Raw genomic sequence first — 17927 nt, 5'->3', positions numbered from 1 at the left:
GGGATAAGTGCCGCAGTCCCTGGGAGTTTGTATTCCCACAACAGCTTTAGAAAAGGAGGTTTATTGACTTAAATTAAGAAACAGCTCTGGGGGGAGATGGAGGAGTGGGGAGAATCCATACTGTCATGCTAAGTGTGAGACTCTTCCTCGTCTTCCCGCCGAAGTTGCTCGATGAGCTGCTGCCTCTCGGCTGCCTGGCGCATCCTCATCATCACCAGGCTCTCGTAGTCCCGCTCCGACACCACGGATGCCTGAGAGGGGGCAGGAAACACACACAACCCATCAGGGATAGAGCAGACCCAGATCCCCCCCTCCTCAAACCCCCATCACAACACGGGATTTCGGGGCAGGAAGCAGTTTGATCCCAGAGAGATCAAGTGAGGTGTGAAAGCTGCCTGGCTACAGAAAATATGCTGCCTCCTAAAGTGGGGGTGATGGGGAAAGTGGGACACACACACAGAGCCTGCATTCCTGAATTCCCCTCTTGTTGCCAGACTTGCTCCCTGCTCCCCCTGTGGCTGGATGGGGCATTATTTTGTAAGCCAAGCTGGCCCTGCACCTGCAATACAAGGGCCCAAAGTCCAGTGTACACTTCACCCATTATAAAGGCTAATGCCATAAAAAAAATACAGACTTTGTGGATTAGTCATGGAAGTGACTGACTCCCAACTGGCTAAGGATGGTGAGGCCCTGGCACATGTTGCCCAGAGAAGCTGTGGACCCCTGGAAGTGCCTAAGGCCAGGCTGGCCAGGGCTTGGAGCAACCTGGGCTAGTGGAAGGAGTCCCTGCCAATAGCAGGGGGTGGAACTGGATGATCCATAAGGTCCCTTCCAACCCAAACCATTGCTGATTCTTTGATTCTAACAGTTGGAATCGATGATCTTAGAGGTATTTTCCAACTTGAAAAATTCTAAATGGCTGCAGACAGAAAACCAGCATGTACATTCCCAAACCTGACACAGGAATGGAATAGTTTTCCAAAGCTCCTGGAGCCTTTCTGCTGTGTGGCAGCAACTGTCACATGAACTCAGTTGATAGCAGACTCTGCCTAATGAACGTGGGCAGCAGATGACAGTTGCTCCAGTGCTTTGGAGCTCTGCTTCCAAAGCCATTCCACACTAGTAGGTGGCCATGCTATTTTGGATGTTTGAAAGCACTGCAAGGCTTGGAGACATCCATCTCGTTCCTTGACAGCTCAGGTAGAAATAAAAACATCTTGACAGAAGGTGAATGGAAAAAACCTTCACATTCATCATTCCAGGAACTGGGTTTAATGGTGATTTCAGAGAGTCACAGAATCACAGAATGGGTCGGGTTGGAAGGGATCTTAAAGATCATCTGGTTCCAACCTTGTGCCAGGGGCAGGGACACCTTCCACTAGAACAGGTTGCTCCAAGCTCCATCCAGCCTGGTCTTGAACACTTCCAGGGATGGGGCAGCCACAGCTTCTCTGGGTATTTAAGGACATCTTAGGAAGCAGCAGGGATACAAAGGCAATAAAATGGCTAAATAAGACTCTGCATGAAAATGGGGCAAGTGCAGTTTGTTATCACATGCCAGCAAAGTGGTTCCTCCGGCTGTGAGGACAGAGCAGAAGTCCCACAACAGATGAGGAAAGTCAAGTGGAAAATTGAGAGTCTAATTGGTGTCTCGGGAGCCACATGAGTGAAATGACCTTTGGGTACTGGCAGCACCAGTGTCTGAGAAAGCACCGATGCTATCAGCCCTCAGTGGCAGAACTAGGATCCTCCCCAGTTCCATCCACCAACCCCAAGGATTTGCTGGGCTGGATGGAAGAGGCTGCGTGAGACTCATGCAGATGAATCACCCACACAAACCTGAATCCCCACCTCACACAAGGAATGAAATTTAAAACAGACAAGAGATTATTCCCAGCCTGGTTTAGGAGCCCTGCTGACACACAGAGCCCTCAGAGTGGCAGGAGGGAGGGGAACAGCCTGATCCAGGTGGGCTCCAAGCTGGCAGTACTCAGCAGACCCAGTGCCTCTGAGGAGCTCTCCTGCTCCTCAGGCAGCGTGGGCTGAGGCTTTGCCACTCCACACACCTACTTCCTGCAATCCTGGCAATTACCAATCGTGTAAAACCCAGTTCCTGACGTGGCTGACTCAGCAAGGGCTTGGCTCAAAACAAACACATCGAGCAGGAGCACAGCCCGGGAAGCAGCGATGGGCGGCACATGAAGAGACAGTGGGAGCAGCAGCAGCAGCGTTGGGGATTTTTAGCATTCTGGGTCCAACCTGGCTGAATTCTTGAACTCCTGGCTGAGTTGTCCCTGGACTTGCTGTTACATCCTAGTGAGCGTGGCAGGCACAGTTCTCCGAGTGCTCCAGCAGCTTCTTCCCTCCGCCCTTGGATTCAGGGCTGCTCCGACACAGCGTAAGTCTCCTTTGCATTCATTTTTCTCAACATTTGTCTTTCACATTGTCGCTTTTTACATCCCCCCCTTGCCTGTATTTCCTTGGTTCCCTTGGTGGGACTGAGTCACTGTCTCCTTCCCAACCACCCACTGGATTTTCCAGCAGTGCCCCTCCACAGAAGGTGGCTGGTTACCATGGCACCCGAGTGCCCTTCTGTTCTAGATGCCAGTTTAGATCTGTTCTCATGGTGACTGTGCCTTGCTGTTCCTCACCAGCACACGTTTAACGAGCTCAGACACCGTGTTCCTTCTCCACTCAAGGAGGAGACTCCTTAGGATCCAAGACAAGCCAACTGCTCCTTACCACAGAGTGGAGTTTGCATTTCCTGCACTACCAGCCTCTCTGTTTTTCTTCCAGCTACAGGAACGGGGCAGGCAGAGGTTGTTCCTGTTGCGTGGCTTGCTGCTGATCCCACGGCTTGAGCCCAGCACCCTCCTGTGAGGAGTCAGCGGGTCCCTTCTCCTCACTGCTCTCCCTCACCATGGATACTTGGCGCAGAGGGTCCATCAAGTCCACCACGTTCTTCAGACGTTTCTCCCTCAGGAGGCACAAAAAGCTGGGCAACCAAGTCATCATCCTGAACCAGAACAGCCACACTCTGGACACTGATGGCCAGAAGAGGGAAGGCTTGAGGGATCTGAAGGACAAGTCTGACTACCTGTCATGCCAGAGTGAGCAGAACCTGGCCAAGGCACAAGCCCCTCCCAAGCCTCCCCGACTGTACCTGGACAGTTCCAGCTGCCCCAACATCATCGACCACACCGATTCCCACTCCGACATCTCCTTCTCCGATGCTGCTCAGTACCACAGAGCCTCTCAAACGCAGTCCCACAAGGACCAGGCTACAGACCACGGGACCTCAGAGGCAGGTTCCCAGAACGGCACCACTCTTCCTGACCTGGCTGATCCCTTCCTGTCCTTCAAAGTGGATTTGGGGCTATCACTCCTCGAGGATGTCCTGCAGACCCTCAGGAAACAGAACCCAAGAGATTATGCCATCTGAAGGTATTTATAATTCACCACATCCCATTTACCCACTGCTGTGCCGGTTCCTCTGATCCCGGCGGGAGGAAGGATGCTGGAGCATGCCTGTTGTGTGTGGCCTGTTTTGTTGTTCTCGCCTCACCCACCACAGACAGTCCCTGTCCTTGCCAAGGAATCCTTTGGAGCAGAGCTCATGAGTTCCATGCTCAGGTGAGAGCACTGTTTCCATTCTTCACCCTGGGAATTTCCCCACTGTGACTGTGTGTCTCCTCCTCAGGGAAGAATGGCATTGTTTGGGAAAGACTTGTTATTTTGGGGATGTGGCTGTGACACTGCAGGGCAGGGATACACAGGGATTTGGCATGGATCCCCTGTGGAATACCAGGTGGCCTGCAAGGAGACAGCAGCAGCACTGCACCTCAAAGCCATAGCTGTGGCATGGGCCAAGAGACAGGAAGCAGGGTGTCTTCTCCCACCATGTTAGGATGTGAAAAATCAAAACTGTTCCTCCTTTTTTTCCTCCTTGTGGGTTTCTTTTCCCTGGACTCCAGTGCAGTTGGCACTCTCAGCCTGGAAACAGGGAAGTATCCACTCATGCTCGTGATAGAGCACCAGCAGTGGATTTATCCTCCTGGCATGAGAGAAGATGTCTCCAGACACTGCTGCCTCACGCAGCAGTGAGCTCCCAGCTGTACAGACATGGAAGAATAAATGTATTTATGACTGGAAGTGTCTGGTTGCCTCATTTGGTTGGTAAGAAGCCACAAAAAGCCCAGGCACCAAGAGCACAGTGTTATCTGGAGTGGCCCAGATCCACCTTGCCTGGCACTGCAGGTGTTTATGAGGGAGGGGAAGCATTGTGGCTCTGTTTTTCTGGGCTGGGAGAAGGAGAGAGCTGCTGGGATTTTATTGTCCTGCAAGGAGAGCTCACACAGCTCAGGGTAAGACGCAGTTCTCTACCCTGAGCTGGACAATGGGAAGGGCTCTGGCAGGCTGGGAACACTTTGGGGAGCATCAGGGAAAACTGTTAAAAGGACAGTGCAGAAACTACTGGGTCACCAATTCTTATCTTTCTGATAAATATTAGAGCTCCTTCAAAAAACAACAATAATAGAACCTCCATGCTCCCAGATAACCAGGAGCTTTGGAAGTGACTACAGCAAAGTGCAGGGACATTCCAGAGCAGGCACAGCTGGCTCTTACCCTGTTAGATTTACCTCTCAAAGTCAGGTAACAGGAAACAAACTCTCTGAAACCACCAAGGAGCTTAGGAAAGGTGCAGGAGTGCCAGACAGGAGGCTTTTCTCAGGGCTGAGGAGCACTGGCAGGGAGATCCCACTGCAGGAGCAGGGAGAACCTTCCTAAACCTGAGTGCTCCACGCTCTTCTAGTGGCAAAACAAGCTCTTCATTGCACTGCAGAGCCACTGTGTGCTCTGAACACCTCACAATCATTGCTCTCAATAGCCTGGAGTAACACTGGCCAAGCCACAGATTTTGTAATCCAAAGGGAACTCGCCTGCTTGGCTCCAGCAGCTCTCCAGGAACTGCTGGACAATGTGCACCTGTTGCTGTAGAAGAATGAGTAGCCTGCAACTTATTTCCTCCTCCCAGCACAACAGTCAGCCTTGCTTCCACATGGGCAGCACTTCCAAACCCTCTGGTTAAGGTCTGGCTGTCCTTTAGCTGCAGATTTTGGCACTCAGCTTCTGGTTGACCAGCCCAGGCAGGGAGTACCTGGATGAGTATCCCAGAGGATGAGTAGCAAGTGCGCTGCCATGAGAACGCTGCAGGTCTTGGGTTGTTTCCTGAAGCAGAGCAGGGAATAAGCTGCCTGAGTGGGAATAAAACGGGGGTGGACTCAAACAAAAACAGCAGGGAAGCAAATAGGAAGCGAGGGCAGCTTAAATCAGAATGAGATTTGTGCAGCATGGAAGCAAAAACGTGGAGCCTGATGCCTGGGAAGCCAGGCTGGGCGTGGATGGAAGAGGCAGGAGCAACAGGGATCTGGAAGAACATCCCACACAGTCTAGAGCTGGAGAGGGCAAACTAAGTCAGCTGGAAGCAAAACAGCCAGCAGGAGCTCTTAGCCCATTGCTGATTCTAGAAACATCCTAGTGGATGCAGGAGGAGGATTTTGGGAGGTTCTGGAACAGGAACTAGGAAAAGTGGGAGGCAGAGCAGCTTGAAGATCCAACATAATCCCAGAATTGCAGCTGCTTACAGATAAAAGCAGCAGAAAGGACAGTCAAGCATTAGCAGTGTAATTCCTGGGAAGGATGCAAGGCCCTGGCAGTAACTCCTCCCCAGTGTGGGATTGAGGAGCTGTGCTGGACAGAGGTGAGTCACCATGAACCCCATGTGCTGCTTTCCTGCTCTCCCTGCTGCCCCACCACACTAATCCTTCACCACAGGCAGACGCTGCACTTCCAAAACAAGAAGCTCTGGGCATGGAAACAGGCCAGGATAAACTCAGGGATTTGAACCCACACAGCCTGGAATCCACCACTGAGCTCCAATTGCACCAGCAACACCCTTCAGTAGGAAAGAGCCAGTTCTCACTCTCTACTAGTGAGAAATTCTCAAATAAAGTGGTTTGGATTCTGCTTTTTGCCCCAGTTTCCTTTCTAACACTCTGCTCTTCTCTCTGAATCTCCCATGGCTGCAGGACTCTCCCTGGTTCTACATGGATAGAATAACATGCCAGGCATTCTGATGTGTAAATGCAAATACTGTAAACAAAGTATTTGCAAAAACTCAAGAGTGAATGTACTGAAACAATCTTACAAGCTTAAAATATTTAGGGAGTGAATACACAAAAGGCTTGATGGAGACACACAGGTTAAGGGTACCTGGACAGCACAAGGCAGGAGCCCTCTTTGTAATGAGATTTCTGGATTTTTATATCACAGGGAAAGAGGAGAGGGGAGTAAGTGTCATGTGAAGTTTGAACCACATCCCTTCCTACCTTCCCAGCAAGGAATTACCAAGTAGGCCAGAAGACATTCAGCTTGCACTCAGAGTAACCACAGTGGTGTAGAGGACCAAACCCAGAGTAAGGTCTTTAGAAGGGTATTTAGTTTGATATTGCCTTCTCCTCCCTCCTGCAGACCCTAAAATCAGAGGTTTCCTTCCAGCACTGAAATTTCCTCCTCCTGTGAATGCAGTAACCAAGACTGTCTAAAAACACCTTCCTTTCAGCAGCTCAGACAGAGAATTCCCACAGTCAACACATACTAAAAAATCCCAGCAGAATGGCACTGGAAGCTTTGGGCTGAGCAAGGAACATCCTTGTTCTTCACTTGGAAGAGAGTGAGTGTGTGAAGATCCTGTCATCCAAAGAGCTCCAGTTCTCAGAGTGCTGATGGTGCTTTAAAAAGCCACTGGTCCAGCACAGAAAAGTTGGTTGGTGGGAAAGCCAGGCCTGCCATCAAGAGCTTCTCCTCAGCTCATATCTGCCCATAACTAGAAAGCTCACTGAAATTTAGGTTGCTACAGCAACCAATTTAAATACCACAGCCCTTGTCTCCTTACCTGGGAGGTCCTGGGCTGGCTGGTGCTGTCAGAGAGGACAGTGCTGGGGTAGCTCCGGGGCTGGCCCTCCAGCCAGGAAATCTTCAGAGGATTATTTATCAGGCCAACTTCATTCTTCACAGCCAGCTCCTAACATGGAAAATATTCTTCCATCACCACCTGAATTCCAGACCCTGCTCCCTCACAGGTCTCTAAGAATCATTTCCTCATCTCAGACTGGCCTCAAGGCCAACTAGGGCACAAACAATGAAGATCCACCCCTGACAGTGTTCAAGGCCAGGCTGGATGGAGCTCTGAGCAGCCTGGGCTAGTGGAAGATGTTCCTGTCCATGGAAGGGGATCGGAACTGGATGATTTTTAAGATCCTTTCTGACCAAAACTATTCTATGATTCCATTCTATAAGATTTGTTGGAATTAGATCAATTTTAAGGCATCTTTGTGGTCCACGCCTGTGTTGAGCACAGACACAACACAGTCTTGCCAGTACTTCTGATAAACAGGTCACACACAGCTCTGGGTTGGTTTTTCTTTTGATCACTTGAATGTGAGTGAAAGAACAGGTGACAAGGAACAGAGATTCTTGCACAGTCCACATGACTAAAATTAAGGGTAACTGATCATTTCTGTTCTCGTAGCCACATGAATTACTACAACTCACAGTGAGCCAAGACATTTTGATTTGCTCCTCACTGCAAATGCCTGGTATCACCTCCAAAACACAAAAGACCAGCTTCAAGGTAATTCACCTTCAGTGGGAGCTGCTTAATGCTCAGTGCTTGAGTTTTAAGGCAGCGTCTCTTCCCTCAGCCTGTTCCACGCACAACCTGTTCATGTACCTGATCTGCCCTGGGTTTGTGCCTCCAGTTCTGCCACTCCCTTCATCCCTCTATGCCTTTACACTCTCATTAGCCTTCTCCACTGCCTTAATGACCAGGCAGCCTCTGGGCTGTCACCCTGTGACCCCTCCTCTCCTGTGACACCCCCTGCACACAGCTGGGGCTCTGCACACTCACCGCTGCCTTAACCGTAGCAAATTCCACCACTGCGCTCCCAGTCTTCCTGCTGGAGATCACCAGATTGAGCACTTCTCCATACTGTTAAAAGACAGAGAGAAGGAAAAGTTAATCACAGAGCCAGGAGGGATGTGGAGTTCATTTATTAAACGAACACAAAGAGAAAACATGTGTTTTCACAGACATGAAGTTGAGCTGTCACCATTTCTGTCCTGGACGATGCTCCCACCGATCCCAACCTGCCATTATTTCTGGGCCTCCAGGAAATAATCCCAGGGAGGCACAGAGCTACACACTTGGCTTCCAGCAAGCCCCAGTGCAAAAGGGATGCTCAGCTCAGAGCCAGAGCTACAGGAGGTACTTAAGGAGGGAAAATAAAGCTGCCACATTGGGACTAATCAGATCAAAGGCTTGTCTGTTCCTGTCTCTGCACTTCCCAGGGCAGGGACGGGGAGTGCTTTAAGTGATGGAAAAGTGCACTATAACCACAGAGCCAGATTAACTGGGCAGGGAGTATCCAGTGGGAAGAGTCTGCAGCTGCTGTGCTTCAGCAGGAGCTCCTCCTGGGAGCAGGATAGAGGTGTTAGCTGAGAAACAGCTCCCAGCTCATGGATCGAAGGATCAAACTTGGTTCAAAGGCTGTACTTGATGATCTTGGAACTCTTTGCCAACTTAATGATTCTATGAACATGCTGATGAACTCTGAAAATTGCCTGAGAAAGCTGAACAGAGATGAAAATTAGTCATTTGGTTTATATTTTACAAGGGCCTGGAGTGACAGGACACGAGGGAATGGCTTCCCACTGAAAGGGAATAGGGCCAGGTTGGATATTAGAGAAAATTCTTCCCTGTGAGGGTGGTGGGGCCCTGGCACAGGTTGCCCAGAGAAGCTGTGGCTGCCCCATCCCTGGGAGTGTCCAAGGCCAGGTTGGACAGGGCTTGGAGCAACCTGGGCTAGTGGAAGGTGGCCCTGCCCATGGCAGGGGTGGGACTGGATGAGCTTTAAGGTCCCTTTCAACCCAAACCATTCCATCATTCCATGATTTTATGATACGCAGCTTCCCAGAATTTACTATCCTTTATACCAGAGGGCAGAGGAAGACCCTGTAGTAGGAAAGTGAGTGTCAGACAGGACCTTTTGCAGGATCTGCAGCAGAACATCTTTGGAGTATCCCCCTCCCGTCTCATCTTCTTTCCTGCATTTCCATCTGAGCTGGGAAATAAACAGCAGGAGTTAATTTTGTCTGTTTGAATGCACTGCTGTGCTCAATGCAGCTCCCACCCTCTGCACATTCCCCACATTTGCTATTTACAGCCACACTCCCAGGACTGCCAAGACAGTGATCTCAACACGGGAATCAGCACAGGGAACAAACTGTTTGGAGAACAGAGAGAAACACTGCCCAGTGGAACAGAAAAAGATCCTATTGAAAGGATGCTGACAGCTCTGTCAGGGGAATGAGCAGATGCTTCCACGTGCTTCAAGCAAAGAGAACTCAATTTCAGGCTCAGAAATCTGGAGCAGACACAGAAAAGGTGAGGGAGGAAGGCATTGTAAGGACAAGGACAGGAGCTGTCAGATGATGCACATTCCATGGAGGAACTTCATCTCCACTGTATAAAGGGACATGCCAGCTCATAGGCTTTAAGTGTCCCTCCTGTTTTCCATCATGTTCTATCAGCTTTCACCAAAACCTGGCTTTTTAAGGATGTCTTACCTTGAGTTTAGGAGTTACTTTGCCTTCTGTTCCATTTCTTTCCTGCCTGCCTAAAGAGGGGAAAGGTAAAAACACAGATTGAAAGGACATGGTTGAGAAAATTCCTCAGCATGCAGCACAAAATTTTCCCTGAGAACATACATATGATGAATGCAAACACTTTGGCATTTCCACTGGACCATTCCAGCCCCAAAAGTCTTGTGCAACAGGAACTGCAGCACAGGCTGACTGTTCCAAGCCAGTATTTTTCCCTTTCAGGATGCCACAATCAAGGCTAGAAAAATTGAGGGTAGACTTAAGCAGGATAGCACAGCCTAGGAACTGGCCCTGCAACTGGATGCTTTATAATGGTACATTTATTGCAAGGATCTCAAAGGGGTTTACACTAAGCAATTTCTCAACATCCTCCCACTTCGTGAAAATTCAATGAAAAATGAAAAAAAAATTAAAAAAAAAAAGGGGAGAGAAAAAAAAATATGTGAAATGAAGTTAAGAAAGGCAAGGGTAGGAAAATACAAGAAAAACCTGGAGACCCCAAAGAGAGTTTCTGTCTTGGAGCTCTGGCTGTTCTGTTGTTTAACTCATTAGGTCAGTACTTTTTCTGGAGCTGTAGGTGAGGCAGGTGAGGGTTCCAAGCTCCTCTGTGCTCACCTTGGCTGTGCTGCTCCCGTTCCAGCCGGATCTGTTCCCTGATGAGCCTCTGCTGCTCCTCCAGCTGCCGGGAGCCCTCCTCCCGCAGGCGTGTTATCTACGGCACAGGGAACACAGCACGGACACCTGAGCCAATTCCAGGGCTGCTTCATGCCAACAACTCCATGGACAGCTTCTCTGACACCCCTCTCCTGGGACACCACTCCTGGGACAGCTCCAGCACTAAACTGGGATGTTCCCAGTGACACCATCCCTCCCAGCCAGCAGATGGCCAGGCAGTTGTTGTTGTGGTGTGCTGTGGAAAAGGAAAGGGGCAGGAAAAATAAAATCCCCAAATCAACATGTTTGCCAGACTGCCACAAAATCCCTTCCACATTCCTCTTTTCCATGGCCAGGCTGCAGCAACCTAGTCTAGTGGAAGGTGTCCCTGCCCATGGCAGGGGCTTAGAACTAGATGAGCTTTAAGGTCCCTTCCAACCCAAACCATTCCAGGATTCTGTGATTCAGGGAGCCCATTAACCCCAAAGGCTGAAGCACTGCAATCCAGGGATCTGCTGTAACTCATCCCACAGATTTCATTATGAATGGAAAGACTTTCAGTAATTCCTCTCAAAAGAAGCAGAGAAATCTCAGAATTAATCATTACTTCTTCTTCTAATGATCTCGTTATCCTCATCTCCTCCTCTTCATTCTCCTGCGACTGGGCTTCTCGTTCTCTGGCTTCAAGATCTGCAGAGGGAGAATTAAATTAAAAATAAATGAATTAATAACATTTAAAACATTTAAGAAAAAATAAAACAAACCAAAGAGAATTTTCACTTTCCCTTCTGACCAGGGGAGGATGGAAAGATCACAAACTTGGCTACACCTGCACCCATGTCCTGATGTCTCTGCTACCTCTGTTTCTGTCCCCACACATCACAGCAGTCTAATAGTCCCCTAATTCCAAAGAGCAGGACCTAATTCCTTCCTTCCCAAGCAGAACCATCCCAGCTATGCCTGTGGGAGGATGTACTGGGCACAAAGAACCCAGTGCCATCACACATGGACAGCAGATTGATCACTCCTGTGGGAGAAGAAATGTAAACACCCAGCTCAAGACAGCATGAGGTTTGGTTTTGTTACCAAGCTTGACTTTTTTCCTCTTCTCATCGAGTTTCTGTGTCCTCTCTGCAGCCTGTTTCTTCGCCCTCCTCACCTTGTCATACGCTGCCTGCCAAGGAACCAGCACAACAGGGTGAAACTACAGGAATCGGGAAAGAAACTGGAAAGCAGGGGATAAAATGAGATCAGAGATCACTCCTACAAGTGTTGGAAGTTAAGACAAATATCCTGAAAACATGAGAAGAGGCCCAACGACCTCCAGATGGAAGCATGAGAAAGTCCAGGAATAACTTCAACAGAGAATTCTGACCCATTTTCAGAGATGGGAAGAACATTTTGGTTCCCTGAACATCCCAAAAGCGGCTTTAGGGGCACTGGGAAGAGTTCAGGTTGGCCTTGGAGCAAAGTTTTACAATTAAAAAGGTCTATTTGACATGAAATATTTATTCACAGACATGTTTAAGTTCTGTCAGATCAAAGAGCATCTGAAATCCTCAGCAAAAGCACATCAACATTAATTTAGCACTAGAGGGATTTAGGAACTGGGGTGAACTGGTAAATTCACTGGAACCAGTTTAAACCAGTTGCTAATGTGTTCCTCAACCTGCACAGAACCTTTGTGCAGGAGGTGAGCACAGACTACCTCACATATTACCTGTAGAATAGTTGTACAACTGTTTTCTCAACTAGAAAAGCTGGGATTTTCCCTTGTTTTTTTTCTTCCTGTAAGGCAAACGTTTGCTAAACAAACACTTTTTCCTTTTAAATACACAGAAGACAAAAGTTCTTGGATGCCCAAAGCTGAATTCCCCCTTGGAGGGGAGGATTACAAACTTTGCCAGTGTTTGAAAAGAGGAGTTAGTTCATGTTTTTATCTCTTATCACCCTAAATCAGCAAACATCTCTCTTCTGAGCTTATCCAGAGAGAGTTCCTGGCTCACCCTTGGTTTGTTTCTATGAAAAGCTCAGAGGCTCAGCAATCACATCCAGGTATTATTCACCTGTCAGCCCCTGACTTCGAGGGAACTGCAAATGCACCGTTGCCATGGCAATTTGGTGGCCCTGAATCAGGGATGGTTTTATCATTTATTTTATTAAATGGGATCTGCCCCAGTCTAACAGGTTATTAAAGACAGTCTCTCACCCTTGGACACAGGTTTCTCCTCCAAGCTTTCATTTGGCACCTAATGTTTGATCTCATGGACAGCTATAGGGAATGGTAGATTTGATCTCATGGGGAACTGCAGGGAATAACAGCTGAGACTTGTATCCATGGAGTCTCCACTGGAGAAGAGAGCAGGACAGACAGGAAGAATTTCCAGGAACACCCCAAAATCCCACCCTTCCCAAGGGAGCATCCTTACCCTGGCTGCTGCATCTGTGAGCACGGCCAAGGCCTGGGACAGCTGGTGGAAGATTTCCGCTGGGAACGAGAAGAAATAAGGGTAAGCTGCAGGAAACCACGTGAGGGACCTGGGAAAGAACCAGGAAAGACAATTCCTTATGGGAGAGATCTGCAGGAGGTTGTCTCCAAGGAAGAAGAATCATTTTCCCAGTCAGCCTGCAGTCAGGGCCACCTCAGCTCAAAGGGCAATGCTGTTAACATCAACCTGAGAGTAAATTAAGAAACAAAAACTGGGATTGTTTCATTTTAAGAGAAATTTTGAGCACATGAGTCTAATTTTTTTTACTAATTCTTTTTATCATGGGTTGCAATGTCTCCTTCATGGCACATTTAACTGGAGTTCATAGTTTTTAAATTCCTCTCAGTATTTTCCTTTCCACTTCCTCTTATTTGTGTACCAATAAATGATCAACAAGTTCTGCTTATGTTGTATTAGAAATTGTTATATTACAACCATCAAGCTTTTAAAAGTCTTTCCTTTTGTCCTTATTACAAGCACTGGGAAATTATATTTGTTTTCAGGAAAATGAACAATCAGTAGTCTTGACATAAAAAAGAAAACAATTGCTAATTATACAATTTACATCTCCAACAATCATTGTCTCACTTTCAGGCAGCTGAAATTGCCCCTTCCACACAAAAATCCTGTCTGGCACATCACCAGCTTTTCAGCCCGAGATCCAAACCTTGCATTTCACACCAACATTGCAGCCCCTCCTCCTGGAAGGTGACACAAAAAAGCTGGAGGTTTCCCCATATCCTCCCCAGCCCTCCTGCAAATATCCAAGCCACTGTTACTCTCCAAACCAAGCCAGACTTTGCACACTTTGGCCCCACAGTCAAGGCCTTTCCTCTAACAAAAGTGGGCCCCACCCACAGATCCTGTGATTTCTGAGGTGCTACTGAAGTTTGCACTGTGAGAGATATGGATGAACCAAACCAGTGTCCAGACAAAGGTCGGGGTTCAGGCACCACATGGGAAGATTTGGAGAGGTGCAGTTCCAATGTCAGCACTGACTCAGTGCTGATGTTCCTACGGCCAGGAGGGATCACCCAGCCTGAGAAAGCAGAGTTAATATCCATGAAAACGACTGCGATGGAAGGAAGGAAGGAATGCACTTTGCTTCCTGCTGGGATGGAAGGAATGAAATGAAGGGGCTCTGCCTGTGGCTAGGAAGGAAGGAGGGAGTTCTTCCTGCTGCTGGGATGGAAGGAATGGAGGAAGGAAGGGCTGGTGAGGGTCTCCAATTCTGGCTCCTGGCCCCGGTGTGTCCCTGGGGCTCTGTGGATGAGCCCCAGAGCTCTCCCTGCTGCAGAAGTGGAAGGGGCCACTCAGGTCTTCCCCAGCATCAGCCTCAGGGCAGTCCAATGGCCAAGGGAATGTTATGGAAAAGGAGAATCAACTTGAGAGTTCTTCCCAGTCTGCTATAAACCCTTCAGCAAAATCCAGGAGATGGAATGGAGCAAAGACTCCTCAGCCTTCTCCTTCCTGGCTGGGCTGGGAAGATTGTCAGGGATTGGAAGAGGCTGCCCAGGGAAGTGGTGGAGTCCCAGTTCCTGGAAGTGTCCAGGGAACGACTGGACATGGCACTTGGTGCTCTGGGCTGGGTGGCAAAGTGGGGATTGGTCACAGCTTGGACTTGGTGGCTTGGGAGGTCTTTCCCAACCTGAATGATTCTGGAATTCTGCAAAAGCCCTGTGTGTGTGTATTGCAGGGGACAGACACACAGGCATTCCCTCAAGGACCTTCCTGAAGGGAAGCTGAGCTGCTTCCAGGAGCCTGGAGAGGTGAAAAGTGCCAGGAATTGCTGGTGGTGTCTCACCTGCCCGGGGGTTGTCCGGGTTCTTGTCTGGGTGGCACGTCAGGGCCTTCTGCCGGAACGCCGTCTTCACCTGCAGGGGCACACTGGGATTACTGGGGGGACTGGTTTGTGACTGGGATAAAAAGCAGCTTGGAAAAATAAAAAATAATATCCCTGTGTTGAAGGGGAAGGGGCCCAGGAGAGTGGCTGGGCAGGAAGGTGTGTCTGGGGTGAGTGTGAGCTTTGAAAAGGCAGTTTTGCTTCCAGGTTTGTTGTATTCCAGTAGTTAAAGATCACAGGAATAGGGGGGAAGAGGGAAAAAAAGGGAAAAGAGAGGGGGGAAAAAGGGGAAAGAGAGGGGGGGAAAAAGGGGAAAGAGAGGGGGGGAAAAAGGGGAAAGAGAGGGGGGGAAAAAGGGGAAAGAGAGGGGGGGAAAAAGGGGAAAGAGAGGGGGGGAAAAAGGGGAAAGAGAGGGGGGGAAAAAGGGGAAAGAGAGGGGGGGAAAAAGGGGAAAGAGAGGGGGGGAAAAAGGGGAAAGAGAGGGGGGGAAAAAGGGGAAAGAGAGGGGGGGAAAAGGGGAAAGAGAGGGGGGGAAAAGGGGAAAGAGAGGGGGGGGAAAAGGGGAAAGAGGGGGGGGGAAAAGGGGAAAGGGGGGGGGGAAAAGGGGAAAGGGGGGGGGGAAAGGGGAAAGGGGGGGGGGGAAAGGGGAAAGGGGGGGGGAAAAGGGGAAAGAGGGGGGGGAAAAAGGGGGAAAGGGGGGGAAAAGGGGGAAAGGGGGGGAAAAAGGGGGGGAAAAAGGGGGAAAGGGGGGGAAAAAGGGGGAAAGGGGGGGAAAAAGGGGGAAAGGGGGGGAAAAAGGGGGAAAGGGGGGGAAAAGGGGGAAAGGGGGGGAAAAGGGGGAAAGGGAGGAAAAGAGAAGAGAAAAAGAGAGGGAGAGGAAAGAAAACAGGAAGAGAGAAAAAAAGAGAGAGGAAAGCAGAAAAAACGGGAAAGAAAAGCAAGAGAGAAAGGAAAAAGGTAAGAGAAAAAAGCAAAGAAGAAAGAGGGAAAAGGGGGAGAGAGAAAAAAGGGGAGGGAGAAAAAAGGTAAAGGGAAAAAGAGGGGGAAGAAAAAAAGACAGGCAAGGGGAAAGAGGGACAAGGGGGGAAAAAAGGGGCAAGGAAATAAAAGGAGCGAGGAAATCAAAGGGGCAAGGATATAAAAGGAAGCTGCTCTGTCCCAGTGCCAAGCAAGTCCCTACCAAAACGAGTGGAGAAAGTTGTGTCCCGGCCCCACCTGGTGGCCAAGGCTCCCGGGACGGGAATGTGCAAGGAAAACCCTGCAGGTGATCCAAGTTCCTCCGTAAGATTCCAGCTGAGGAAGAAGCAGCTCCCACCATCCCATCACTGCCCGGCTCCCCCCGCGCTGCTCCGACCGGCGAGTGCGAAGAAAGGGCTTTTCTCACCCTTTTTTCGTGCCACAAAAGGGTCTGGGGATCATTCCAAGGATTTCACGGCAAGGATTCCCACCAAGACATCCAGCTGGGAATTCTCTCATCCCTCCCCGCCGTGACCGGCTCAGCTGGGAAATCACCTGAGGTCACCTGGAGCCTTCCAGCCCATCCAGCCCCGTGTGTTCCAGCGGGATGTGCTTCCCTCACATGGAATTTCCAGGGAGTTCGGGCACAGCTGGAATTCCAACCCCTAAAATGACCCCGAAATGCCCTCACGGGCACCTGGAGCGAGTCCCAGCAGCTGGAATTATGGATAAACACGGGAACTCCCCTTTTGGAGGCACATAAATAACAGAGCGAGAGGAACAGCGTCCCAGACCGACTCTGTCCGAGTCATTCCCTGCTCCAGAGGCGGCACTGGGAAGGTGCGAGGGCAAACTGAGGGCAATACGGCCGATATCGGTAAAACCGCGATATACCAAGGACATTCCCCAGGGCACCGGCACCGGCACCGGGAGGGAAGGAGCCGCTCCCGAGCCGTCCCGCTGCTTTCACCTCCTTCTCCGACGCCTTCTCGCCGATCCCCAGTAGCCCGTAGAGGTCGAGCTCCAGCAGGTCCTTCTCGACCGCCATCTCCGCGCTTCCCGGTGCCGCTGCCGGTGCCGTTCCCGGGGCCGCGGCCGGACCGCGCTGCTTGCTGGGAAATGTAGTCCTCACGTGCCGTCGCGCCACGCGTCGCTCCTGCAGCTGGACTATAATGACCGTGATGCATCGCGCACCCGGGGAACGGCCATCCCGGGGCGCCGCGCGGCGCACCGGGAGTTGTGGTTCTGTGGAGGCCGCTGCGAGAGGCGCGGAACGGGACCAAGAACTACAACTCCCGGCGGGCATTGCGCGAGTCCCAGCACAGCCCGTGTTCCCAAGGGCACAGCGACACCCACGTGTTACACCCCGCCGGGACCGGCACTCCACCGGTTCCCGGGCAGCCAGTGCCAGGGCGAGGTGCTGCGAGCTCCACTGGGGACCCTGCCCAAAAACATCCTGGTTTCTGGTGTTCCCACTAAGCATCCGTCTCAGCCCAAGGCACAGCTCCTTGGGAAATTCCTCTTTTCCTACTAAGATACCTTCTTAGTTTTCCCCACAGCTCTGAGTGGGCAGCACTATATCCAATTATTCCATTACACAGCAGATGGAGTTGTTTCGTTCTGTATTCCATTACTCTAGTACGATTTGTGTCCTGCTGGCTGAAGGCTTAAGTGGTAGTAACAGACCTGAGATCATGGAGAAAACGGGAAATGTGAACCCAACAAAGCAGATGTTTTAGGGATGTTTTCTAACCCAGTAGGGCAATAAAACCCAGGGATTGCCGGTCTGTCTCAGTGGAGCCTCACCCAAGGAGAGCAGGAGCTTGGTGGTCACCGAATGGTTTGTGTTTAAAGGGACCTTAGAGCAGCAAAACTGTGACACAAAGGAAGTGAAATGGAAGGTTTGTTCACAGCACTGGGGGTGCTCCAGTCCAACATGATCTGAAGACACAGCCAGTTTGAAACACGCACTTCTTGTAGTGTTCATGGTGTTTTGAAGCACCCCGGAGGTGCCTTGGGTTGCCCTCAGGAGCCCCATCCTTTCCTCTCTGTGTTCCCTCCAGCCCCATTGTGTGCCCCTCTGGATTAGGGAACAAGTGGAGGGGCTCCCCACAGGCTCTTCCCCTCTCCCTGGTTTCCCAGGCTTCCATGGCTGAATCCCACTTATTTAGATTTTTTTTGTTTGCTTTCCCTCCAGGGAAACTTTGCTGGGAGAAGCTGATATCCCTTAGCATTTGTTCAGCAGAGCCATGACTTGGCAC

At 50.2% G+C, this 17927-nt stretch overlaps 2 protein-coding genes across 2 annotated transcripts; one reads left to right on the top strand and one right to left on the bottom strand.

Moving 5' to 3' along the window:
• Positions 1-51: 51 nt before the first annotated feature.
• On the bottom strand, positions 52-16774 carry DNAJC17 (DnaJ heat shock protein family (Hsp40) member C17). The gene is made up of 11 exons (XM_071559216.1): positions 16637-16774; positions 14671-14740; positions 12807-12865; positions 11464-11551; positions 10985-11067; positions 10339-10435; positions 9688-9737; positions 9105-9182; positions 7970-8050; positions 6956-7084; positions 52-251 (listed from the first exon to the last, which is right to left on the bottom strand). Exons 1-11 carry the CDS (start codon positions 16712-16714, stop codon positions 129-131), a joined length of 936 nt encoding a protein of 311 aa, XP_071415317.1. The 5' UTR covers positions 16715-16774; the 3' UTR covers positions 52-128.
• Positions 1538-4146, top strand: C6H15orf62 (chromosome 6 C15orf62 homolog). Its single transcript, XM_071559217.1, has 2 exons — positions 1538-2398; positions 2797-4146. The coding sequence occupies exon 2, from the start codon at positions 2921-2923 to the stop codon at positions 3440-3442; it is 522 nt and encodes a 173-aa protein (XP_071415318.1). The 5' UTR covers positions 1538-2398; positions 2797-2920; the 3' UTR covers positions 3443-4146.
• Positions 16775-17927: the final 1153 nt, after the last annotated feature.

Source organism: Pithys albifrons, chromosome 6 (assembly GCF_047495875.1).
Source record: "Pithys albifrons albifrons isolate INPA30051 chromosome 6, PitAlb_v1, whole genome shotgun sequence".
NCBI classification, from domain to species: Eukaryota; Metazoa; Chordata; class Aves; order Passeriformes; family Thamnophilidae; genus Pithys; species Pithys albifrons.
The sequence above is the reverse complement of the archived record's forward strand: the minus strand, read 5'-3'. Positions and strand labels throughout refer to the sequence as shown.

What these genes read in the sequence shown, in the direction of transcription:
- C6H15orf62 (XM_071559217.1), top strand. Translation starts at nt 2,921, where the DNA reads ATGGATACTTGGCGCAGAGGGTCCATCAAGTCCACCACGTTCTTCAGA.
- DNAJC17 (XM_071559216.1), bottom strand. Translation starts at nt 16,714, where the DNA reads ATGGCGGTCGAGAAGGACCTGCTGGAGCTCGACCTCTACGGGCTACTG. An exon ending in CGAGATCATTAGAAGAAGAA is followed by an intron (nt 10,436 to 10,984) that starts GTAATGATTAAT and finishes CCTGTGCCGTAG; the next exon opens with ATAACACGCCTGCGGGAGGA. An exon ending in TTGCTACGGTTAAGGCAGCG is followed by an intron (nt 7,085 to 7,969) that starts GTGAGTGTGCAG and finishes TTTCCATGTTAG; the next exon opens with GAGCTGGCTGTGAAGAATGA.